General features: G+C 50.8%; 1 protein-coding gene across 1 annotated transcript in view; it reads right to left on the minus strand.

The window, feature by feature from the left end:
• Window positions 1-11462, minus strand: part of PHF2 (PHD finger protein 2) — a 102449-nt gene that overhangs the window by 20782 nt on the left and 70205 nt on the right. The window contains exons 4-9 of the mRNA XM_010835970.1: window positions 7038-7198; window positions 3942-4083; window positions 2955-3141; window positions 1712-1874; window positions 655-742; window positions 81-187 (exon numbers count right to left, since the gene is read on the minus strand). Coding sequence (XP_010834272.1) covers window positions 81-187; window positions 655-742; window positions 1712-1874; window positions 2955-3141; window positions 3942-4083; window positions 7038-7198 — 848 coding nt within the window. The remainder of the gene's footprint in view (window positions 1-80; window positions 188-654; window positions 743-1711; window positions 1875-2954; window positions 3142-3941; window positions 4084-7037; window positions 7199-11462) is intronic.

Genomic DNA, 11462 nt, shown 5'->3' on the forward strand with positions numbered 1-11462 from the left:
ACTCTCCGGCATCCCTGAGCTCCGCCCGCAACTAACTGCCCACAGCCACAGGCAAAGACGCGGACCAGGAGATGACGTACTTTTGAACGCCTCCAGCAGGTGCTTCCCCATGTACCAGCAGGCAGTTTCGAAGTTGGGAAACTGAGTCAGGCTGCCCAGTTTCAACCTTCTTTCCACTTCGTATGCTCTGGAAGCCACAGCAAAGAACTATTCAGTGTATGAAGCTCTGAGCAGGTAATGAAGGAAGGTGAACCCACGCCACAGCTAGAGGCTACACTGCGGCCATGCCCACTCGGGCCTCCCTGCTGGGCCTTAACAGCAAGGTGAACCAGGGGACCACCTCAGGATGACCGCTTGGTGTGAAGGTGAGCCCCATGGGCCATGGCTGCTAGAGCTCTGGGTCAGTGCTCAAGGAGTAGGCGGCTCGGCTTTTAAGTTCCCCCCAAGTCTATTACAGGCCTGAGGCTGTCCAGCAACCAGGCAACTCAGGGGCCCTGGTAGGATCACAGCTCATCTCCTCCTTCCTCCCCACCACGCGGACGCCTGGCTAGGCAAACAGCCGTGCCGAGGGTCACCCATGGGCTGGGCCCGGCCAGGACTCAGGGGAGGCATCATCATACCACGGTGGAGCCGGGGAGTCAGGTGAGGCCCTACCTCATCTGCATCTCCACACTCAGGCTGTGGAGGAAATGTCCCGCGAAGGCCAGGCAGTCCACAGGCGTCAGAGTGGCGTAAATCCAGCCTGTGGGGACAGGGATGAGGCCACCTCTTCACAGTGTTCTCACGCCAGGCTCTTGGCATACCTGGCCTGACTCCAGCCAGCATGGGCTCAGGCTCCTACCAGCCCTTGCTCTGTGCCCCCATCCATCCGGAGCCCTGGAAGGTGCTCCGGCCCTGGCTTCTATGTAATGATTGGGTGTGCCCTCCCAGAAGGATGGCCTATGTTCAAACTGGCCCAGTCTGTTCTATCCAGCCCTGTGCGGTATAGACAGGGAAACTCAGGCCCAGGAGCCCAAGAGACTGGCTCAGACCCAACCCAGGGGTGGGCTGCCTGGCATTCCTGATCTCCACATGCAGGACGGACGGACAGGCAGAGCTGCCACAACTCCCAGGAGAGCTGGGTTTGTCCCCCCAGACTCTGAGAAATAGCTGTGGTTGTAGGAAACAGGAGTAGGGGCTAGACCAGGAAGGACTCGGAGGCACCCAAGTCAGTGGAAATGTGAGGGCCTCCATATATGACAACTAGAAAATCTGAACACTGATTGGCCATTGGGTAATACTGGCATGGTTAACTGTTCATTTTTAAAGCATGATGATAGTATTGTAATTATGTTATTTTTAAAAAGAAGCCTTACAGAAACCTTCACCTTAAAAGGTGAAGTATTTACAGGTGAAGCAAAGCGACATCTGTGAAGAGCATTATCTGCTCGTATCCTGCTTTCCCCTTTGTGTTTGAAATGTCCAGATCAGCAAACACCACTCTGACAGTGTGACTGGGATCTCTGGGCTGGGCTCTCAGGGCCCCATGCAATCCCACAGGCCTGGCCTCCAGGAGCACAGCCAGGCTGGAGGCTGCAGGGCCTCATGGCCCCGAGGTGGCCCCAGAAGTGACCACAGAGCAGGACTGACCCCAAGGCAAGGCAGCACACACCCAGGGCGTGACCTCCCAAACATCAGAGGTGGGGCACACAACACAGGGGTAGGCACTCACCCGAGGGAATGAAGAGGGTCTGGCCCTGTTTGAGGGTGCACTTGTAGCATTTATCCACCTGATCGGCAAAAAACATCTCGCTGTGGTTTGAGGCTGACTGCCAGCGCTCATACAGGGAGATGTTGGCTGAAGCTGGCTTGATGAGATAGAAGATCTTCTCCCCCTGCCAACAAAAGGCCATTGGCAGAAACTGTCATATGCTGGGATGCTGGGGGTGGGTAATGCCCACCATGTCCCTGGCTGGGTCCCAGCTTCACCATTGTCCTCCCAGGCCCACCATTCCTCCCCTGAAACACTGGGACCACATGTGCTTTGCAATCCAGAAGTGTGCCTGTCAGGAAGATCCTGGGCATCGGTGCCTCCAGCACGTTCGGGGCAACCCCTGCCACTCCACACTCCATATCTTTGCAGCACTATGGATGCTGTACATGCCAAGGGGAACAAAGTTGTGACCTGCAGTCTGACGAGTTATAAGAAAGCTCTTCTCTTGAGAGTAGCCTGGGTCCCACTGGTGATGGAAGGATGGTACCCCCTGCCAGCTATAGCCCAGCTCTACGCTTGGTCTAGGGAGATCGACAGGTCCTCACTCCCAGGGCAGACAGGCTGAGGGCAGGAGATGCACAAAGGGTGGCAGGAGTGGGTGGCAGGACTTGCTCAGAGCCTCAAAGGGCTGGGACCAGAAGTTGAGCCACCTATCCTAGCCCAGGCTCCAGCAGGTCTGGTCGGGGTGGTGAGCCCAGTGCTCAGGGTCTCCTTTTGTGTGTCTTTTTACATCTCCCTTTCCCTCTGGCTGCCCTATCTGTTCCCAGCCAGAAGTCCCCTAGCTCTCTCTGCTGCTCAGATGCTAGCCACCGCAGCCTTGCTCCCTGGCCCCCGGCCAACCCCTCATTCTCCCCGTGGGGGATATTCCCTCACCCCCTCTTTCAGGACGGCTCCCCAGCACTGTTCTCCCTTCCCCAGACACCGCATTTGGTCACCACTACAGTGGGCCTCCTCCGATTGCTTCATGAGCCTCAATCTTTAGAAAAAGCACCACACATGCGCTGCTCTGGGCCTGAGTTACTCCCCAAGGGCCCAACATCTGTGTCCTTCCTGTGAAGAAACATCTTGTCCCTCCTCCTACCTGATGCTAGCCACTTTTAAGGCCTGTGGGGATACAGACGGTCCTGCCGGCTCTGGTCAAGAGCAGGTCTTGCCTCGGGCTCAGACAGGGTCCCCGTGGGGAGCAGAGGCCCGCGCTCACCTTGAGCACATGGTACCAGGCAGAGGCGCCCCCGGAGTCGATGTGAAAGTCGGTGTAGCTGTCCTTCACACAGATCAAGCAGTACTTGGCCACCTTGGGCTTGGCCAGCAGGGCATCGTCAGGCCAGTAGTTTTCCACCCAGGACAGTTTCTTCACAATGTCAGGAGGGTCCACAAAGCTGGACATTCTGGGGTCAGGGACAAGAAGGGCGGTCACAGTGACAGGAACCATCAGCACATTTGTTATGCCCCCTGGGGAGGCAGGGCAAGGTGCTCTGCGATATGAGTCCCACACCTATTTCTCCACCTCAGGCTACATGGCATTGCTCCCATTCTACCAGGCAGCAAACCGAGGTCCACAGAGCGGGCAGAAGGAGCCCAGCTGCTAGGTGGAGCTACAGCAGGCATCTAACACTGGGCTCTCCTCCCGAAGAGAAGGCCCGAGAACTATCTACCCCAGAAACAACTCCCTTCTTGGAGAGCTGGAAAGAGACTTTTCAGGTGGGCTCATGCTAGTGTCACTGAGCACGATGGGGCCTTGAGAGTAAACGTCATTGCTCATAAACAGCCCGGGCGAAGGGAAAGCCACTGCCCTCCAGAACAGACAACAGGGTGCAGCAACTTCTCGCCATGCTGGGCCATGTCAGATCAGATAACTCATCTCCAGGGAAGATGAGACAAGGCAGAGACAGCCTGTGATTCTATTAAATGTCACTGTCCTGGACAGAACGCACAATACTGCATCGAAAACGCCCAGCTCAGCAGCACCTGTGCGGTGACACTTCAGCCAAGCCGAGAACAGGGCTTCAGTGTTCCTGCTGCCTTGGGCACGTCTCTGCCTTCAGGGTCATGCCTGCTCAGACAAGACAGTCACACATCATAAACTAGGCCACCCTGACCTCAACAGCCTCAGTCACAGGCCCTCCTCTTTAAATCTTCAGCATGTTCCAAACCAGTGTTTCTATCCCTCCGCCCTGGCCCCACTCACCTGGTGTCAGAGAACTCAAGGTTGGTGAGGTTGAGGACCCGCTTGCGGTTGGTGCTGTAGTAATAGTCCACAAACTCCTTCAGCTTCATCTTGCAGTCCTTCTGCTTGGTGACGTCTGTCACATCCACACTTCGCTCCGGGCCTGGGGAGGCAGCAGGGGAGGGTGAGTGCAGCCAGGATGGTGACGTGGCCTCCCATGAGGTCGGGGACCAGGATGTGCAGAGAGAATGCTCACTCACCCTCTGAAGACAACCGAGGGAAGGGCGGAAAGCTGAGGCTCTAGGCTCTGAGATCTGACCCTCCTCCCACCTGTCCTGCCCACTCCTTCCCTTGGGTGACCATGAAGATCCCCTGGTGCAGTGGGGTGGCACAATCAGGACCCTCAGCTAAGCTGGCCAGATTAGCAAATAAAAATACAGGACACCACATGAACTTAAACTTCAGCTAAACAATGGAGGTGTTTTTAGTGTAGATATGTCCAAAATAATACATGGGACATATTTACACTTAAAATTTTTTTAAATCAAAAAAACTGCATTTCTAGGACATCAACTCCACATTCTGAAGGTTGATAAATAAAAGGAAAAACATTTTTCCTACATTTTCTATAGTTGATGGGGCAAGTTCAAGGTAAAAATATTTTAGTGATAGACATAGCATTCTGGATAACCAAGTAAAGAGGAAAAGTTCTTTACAGAAGACTCACAATAGAAGAAGAGAAAAGGACAGAAGTAGTCAACTCTTCCTTTGCAACAGTCCTCACCATGGCTCAGCCAATGAGCTCAAAGGCTGATGGAGCTTTCTGTGGACAGTTGAGGCTGCACTGCCTAGACCACTGAAAAGAAGTGGGTGGCAGCACCCCTACCCTAAGGAGTCCTGCCAACAACATGAACTCAAATCTAAGCAACCTCCAACCACCTGTTACAGGAACTACTTGGGACAGAAGAACACGTTAAATGACACCACAAGGATGCTGTTAACCAAATCCCCAATATAAGATTTTCCCAAGTCAAACATGAAAGACTCTCCAGGAGAGTCTTTCTCCAACAGACCAAGGGAATGGGAAAAGGATGGGGGCTGATACAGAAGAGACTACTGCTGCTGCTGCTGCTGCTGCTGCTGCTGCGTCGCTTCAGTAGTGTCTGACTCTGTGCGACCCCACAGACAGCAGCCCACCTGGCTCCCCCGTCCCTGGGATTCTCCAGGCAAGAACACTGCAGTGGGTTGCCGTTTCCTTCTCCAATGCATGAAAGTGAAAAGTAAAAGGGAAGTCACTCAGTTGTGTCCGACTCTCAGTGACCCCATGGACTGCAGCCTACCAGACTTCTCCATCCATGGGACTTTCCATGCAAGAGCACTGGAGTGGGTTGCCATTGCCCTCTAAAGGGATATAAAACCTAAAATCCAGTGTGAGGGTCTTGTGCAGATTCAAACATCCAAATACAAAAAAAGGTGTTTTTGAGGCATGTGGGGAGAATGTAGGTGAGCCTTAGGTGATTTTGAGGAATTATTATTAGTGTAATAAAGGGAAATAATGGAACTGTGATTATACATTTTTGAAAACTGTTAGTGCTGTGTACTGGAATCTTCATGGGTAAAATGATGTTATGTACCAGAAATTTGCTTTCAAATAATTGGAGGAAGACAGAGTTGGGGAGATGAATTAACACTTCAAAGCTGGTGGGTTCTCTGACCAGTACTGGATACATAGGGGTTCACTGCTTACTTCTCTTATTCTGTGTGTGTATGAAAAGTTGCATTAAAAAAAAAAAACCCAAGAAGTGAAAGAAAGACCTTTAGACCTCTGGACCATCTCCTCCCTTATTCAGTAAGCCTCTTCCCACTCCTGCAGGCACAGCTGATCGGGCAGCAGGGGAAGCAGCATCCAAGGCAGGGCTGGCCCTACCCTTTGCAGCTGGCTGATCCTGGGGCCTAGGGACAGAGTTGTGAGCAGGACAACACTAGCTCCTATGTAAAAATAGCTTATAAAAATGCCTGACACCTGGTAGGCACTCACTAAATATTATCTGTTATTATAGGTGCTACGACATGGCAGAAACTCCCCTGGACAGCTGTCGCTGCCAGAATGAAAATGTGAGTCCTTTCTTCCTCCCCAGCACAAGCTGGTCATCCTTGGGCTCTCCCCTGGTGGGCTCCAGAGAAAGGGTGTTTCCCATCCCAGCCCCATTCTCCAGAATGCCACTGACTTCCTGAGTGGCTTGTACAGATGCTCTCCCTGAATTCTCATACCCATCTGCCCCCCACCCACAACTCACAGCATTAGGGATGCAGAGGCTCAAGAGCTCATAGACTGAACAACTTGTCTGAGGGCCTCAAGTACCTGTACCCTCCCATCCGGTATGTGGCCAGAGCAGGCCAGGGCATTTGCCTTTTCAGGGTCTTTCCTTTCCCCTCTCCGCACTGGTCACCCAGGCATCCCTGTGACCACCCCAAGCCCTGGCAACCATGAGAGCCTCAGAGCCAGGGCAGTGTGGCCACCAGCCCCTCCGAGGTCACTGCAAGTGCATGCTGGCCTCTCTGTGCCAGATGATGCTGGGCTACATGGAGAGAGGCTACATCTGGCCTCTCTGTGTCAGATGATGCCAGCATGTACAAGCACCTGCTCCACCCAGAGGTGTCCTGATCAAGTGGGTCCATAGCACTGAAAGCTGCGGGGAACACAAGACAGGGCACCAAAAGTACCAGTGAGAACCCAAAGGGGTCCAGAAGGACAGGAAGCCCTGGGGCCACGGGAAGGCATGCCTGGGGCAAACGAGGGAGGTCAGCTGGGGAGGACATGGCACAAAGCTCAGGGGCAGAGGGCCACACAGTCGAGGCCCTCCCAGGCGTGACTATCATTAGCGCCCAACAATAACGAAGCCAGGGGACGCCATGCAGCCTCCATTCTGTGGGCACAGTAACTGAGAAGGGAGGAGGCCTGGGTCACACATCATTTGTTGGGGCATGGGGTCTCGTTCTAAGAAGAACCCCCCTAATGGAGCCTGGGAAGGGACCTGGAGTCATACCAGCTCACAGTGTATACAGCGACTCCTGGCTCAGGGAACCCATAACTCACTTGCAGGAGAGGACACTTACCCACGTAGTTCTCGACGTCACTGACGTAGAAGGTGGGGGCTGGGACCGCCAGGCCCAGCCCCTCTTTCTTGGGGACAAGGATGGGCTCGGTGAAGCCATGCTCTTCCATGTAGCCCAGTGTGAGCTGGCTGCCCGACACGCGGGCTACCACATCTTCTGCACTGCAGAGAAGTACAAGTCGGAGGTCACGTCAAGCCCAGGTCCCAGCCTCCATGACAGGCCTGGATAGGGCCTCAGGGCTGGAGACATGGAGCCTGAGCTCTAGCCTGAGCTCTGCCCCCACGCCCCAGAAGGAACGCCTCACTCAGTGGTCACAGGGCAGCTACAGGGTAGACATGGCAGAGTCCCACACACACACTCATCACAAGACCCTCGAGGTCCAGGAGTCCAGGGCCGTGGCGAGTGGAGAATGGGGACACGCCACACCTGTCCCTCTTACTGTGACAGAGCGAGGCTCGAGAGGTGTGAGCAAGATCCCTCCTCAACCTCCCTGCTCTCTACTCGCCCCTCATTCAATAGTACTCTTCTTGAGTGCTCAGAGGTCAGACCGCTGCACAGGGGTTAGATCCTAAGGGCACAGCTGATGGAGATAAACCTCTTTTCACAGGGAACCTACCCCCTGGACAAGCTAAACACAGGACCCAGGGTGGCTGAGGTGCTGTGGTCAGCAGCTCTCCTGTCTCCCGTGTGCTGGATGCCACCCTGGGTGCCAGGGACCTGTGGGGCCCAGCTGCAAAGACCCCTGTAGGCTGATGCTGGAGAGGGGTTTTCATCAGGTAAGCATGAAATGCCATTAACCCACAGCTGAGAGCAGTGCTACAGCGGAGAGGACAGGAAGCAGGATCAGACTGGGCCTGTTGAAGCCTGGGGGAATGGGAGTGAGAGGGGCAGGGCTCCGAGTAGAGAGTACGTACTAGCAAAGGCCTTGGGGAGAGGAAAATGTGACAAGTGTGATGAATGAGAAGAACCAGGGTGGCTGGGGCAGGGAGGCAGAGGGAAGCACCCAAGTCAGTGGTAGGCCAGGCCATCTCATGCCAAGAGCACTGGGGAGCCACTGGACAGCTTGAGCAAGGCAGTGACAGTCAGAGGTTCATCTGGCTGCTCTGCAGACATACAGTGGACAGCAGCAGGACCAGGGTGGGGCAGGTGACCACAGAGGAGGAGGTTCAGCATGCAGTGCCTGCACCAGAAGTGACAGTGAGAGGGAGGTGGCAGACTCAAGAATCAGATGATGTCTGGGCAAAGGTGAGCAGCCGAGGGACTGGTCATTGTGATCAAGGGACTGGGGCAGGAGTGGGGTTGGAGCAGACCTAGAACTGAGGAGGGACACACTTGTTGGGACTGGCCAGTGGATGCAGGTGCACATCCAGACAGGTCAGGAGCTCAGAAGGACCAGTGGCTGGAGAAAGAAGCTGAGGAACCGCTGGCCAAGGGACAATCTATGAGGCCAGAGAAACAGATAGTGGGGACCGAGCGGAGTTCCCAGAATCCCTCAGAAGAGCCGTGAGCAGGGGAGATCAGGCAGGGAGGACAGCCAGCACGGCATGGTGTCACGGCCTCTACGGAGGACATCTGACTCCAGGTGGGGGGCCCGCACCACTGCCATGTGTTAACAAGGGCCAGTTAAGTGAGGACTGAAGAGTGATTCTGGGGTTTGGGCGGAGTGTTAGGGATAATCCAGAAGGACTGAGCAGAGGGTGAGGAAGAAGAAGGAGTGTGCTGGGCAACTGCTGTGAGAAGCTCTGGGAGCACTGGGACAGCAGAGTCAGCCACGGAGGCCAAAAGGCAGTGGGAGGTAGAAGGCTGCCCTTGACAAGCTGGAATCCCAGGCTCTTTTCTAGTCACTAGTGAGAGTTCTGGATTCACACAATACCCAATGGATTGGGTCTGGAACTACAAAACCCATGGGGGCCCAGCAAGAGGCAAATATGAACCATTGTGTGGGGATACCTCAGAGCCCAGGGCAGACTGGCTGCCATGGGCATCTTGCCCCACACAAGGAGGTAAACCCCCAGGAGGAAGGGCCAGCAGCCTCATCTGCCCAGAGAAGTAGAGCCCAAGGACTGAGGATAATAGGATAATCGTAAAGGGGATTTTAAGACAAATACATTAAACCCATTCAAAGGGATAAAGAGAAGATAAAGCAAAGATCAGAGAAGGAGGGGAAAGAATAGGCAACAATGAAAAGGAATAGGAATTATAGAAAAGAAAAATATGATGATTGAAATGTTTACAACTCAGCAGATACATTAAATGGTAGCTGGCTAAACAACATTGAATTTGATTAAAAAAAAAAAAGATTTCAAAAAGTAAGATAGAATGGGGAAGAAGTGCTATTAAAACAGAAAACAGAACATGTTTCAGAACTTAGATAAAATATGACACCTCAAATTAAAAGTGCTTACTGAATCCTGAGAAGGATAAATAAAAGCAAATGTACATTAGAAGCTTCACAGTATACTTATGGTATATCAAAAATAAATTTTAAAAAAAATCTCAAAAGTTTCCAGACAGAAAAACAGATTATTCACCAAAAATGAAAATGAAACAAAACAAAAACTCCAGCAACTAGGCTGATAACAGTAGCAAGAAATGTCAAAAGAAACACAATATTATAATATCTCCGGAGTTAAAGGAAAATAACTTATAACCAGAATTTTAGATCCATTTTAGAAAATTAGAATCATGTAAAAATAAAGATGAAATAAAAATATTGTCAGACACAGAAAATATTTTTATAGAGCTTTTTTGGAAGAACTACTAAAGGATATAACTCAACAAGGAGGAAACCAAATCTTGAAGGAAGGAGTGGGATTCAAGAAATAATGGAAAACTGATCTCCAGATTCCACACAATCCCTCTCTTAATACCACCTGACTACTCTGCAGAAACCCACACGATGAACTTGAAATACTGAGGAAATACAAGGCACACAGATGACCACAACATTTTTTATGAAGAACAAGTTGGAAGGTACTTTCCAATTTCAAGATTCACTACAAAGCTACAGTAATCAAGATTGTGTGGTACTGGCATAATACGAGACATATGGATCAGTGGGACAGAATTGAGTGTCCAGAAAAAACCTAAACATCTATGGTTAACTGCTTTTCATCAAGGGTACCATGATAATTCAATGGCAAATGAATAATCATTGTAATAACTGGGAGAACTGGATATGCACATGCAAAAGCATGAAGTTGGACCCTTACCTCATACCATATACAAAAATTAACTCAAAATGAGTTAAAGTCCTAAATATAAGAGCTAAAACTACAAAACTTTTAGAAGAAAACATAGGCATAAGTCTTAATGACCTTAAATTTGGCAATAGTTTCTTTTTGTTTTTGTCTAAAAACACAAGCAGCAACAGAAAAAATAACTTGGACTTAAAAGCATCACTACGAGCAAAGCTTGTGGAGGTGATGGAATTCCAGTTGAACTATTCCAAATCCTGAAAGATGATGCTATGAAAGTGCTGCACTCAATAAGCCAGCAAATTTGGAAAACTCAGCAGTGGCCACAGGACTGGAAAAGGTCAGTTTTCATTCCAATCCCAAAGAAAGGCAATGCCAAAGAATGCTCAAACTACCGCACAATTGCGCTCATCTCACATGCTAGTAAAGTAATGCTCAAAATTCTCCAAGCCAGGCTTCAGCAATATGTGAACCGTGAACTTCCTGATGTTCAAACTGGTTTTAGAAAAGGCAGAGGAACCAGAATTGCCAACATCTGCTGGATCATGGAAAAAGCAAGAGAGTTTCCAGAAAAACATCTATTTCTGCTTTATTGACTATGCCAAAGCCTTTGACTGTGTGGATCACAACAAACTGTGGAAAATTCTTCAAGAGATGGGAATACCAGACCACCTGACCTGCCTCCCGAGAAATGTGTATGCAGGTCAGGAAGCAACAGTTAGAACTGGACATGGAACAACAGACTGGTTCCGAATAGGAAAAGGAGTTCGTCAAGGATGTATATTGTCACCCTGTTTATTTAACTTATATGCAGAGGACATCATGAGAAACGCTGGTCTGGAAGAAACACAAGCTGGATTCAAGATCGCGGGGAGAAATATCAATAACCTCAGATATGCAGATGACACCACCCTTATGGCAGAAAGTGAAAAGGAACTCAAAAGCCTCTTGATGAAAGTGAAAGTGGAGAGTGAAAAAGTTGGCTTAAAGCTCAACATTCAGAAAACGAAGATCATGACATCCGGTCCCATCACTTCATGGGAAATAGATGGGGAAACAATGGAAACAGTGTCAGACTTTATTTTTCTAGGCTCCAAAATCACTGCAGATGGTGACTGCAGCCATGAAATTAAAAGACGCTTACTCCTTGGAAGGAAAGTTATGACCAACCTAGATAGCATATTCAAAAGCAGAGACATTACTTTGCCAACAAAGGATCGTCTAGTCA

The sequence above is a fragment of the Bison bison genome, unplaced genomic scaffold (assembly GCF_000754665.1).
Source record: "Bison bison bison isolate TAMUID 2011002044 unplaced genomic scaffold, Bison_UMD1.0 scf7180017864057, whole genome shotgun sequence".
Lineage (NCBI taxonomy): Eukaryota > Metazoa > Chordata > Mammalia > Artiodactyla > Bovidae > Bison > Bison bison.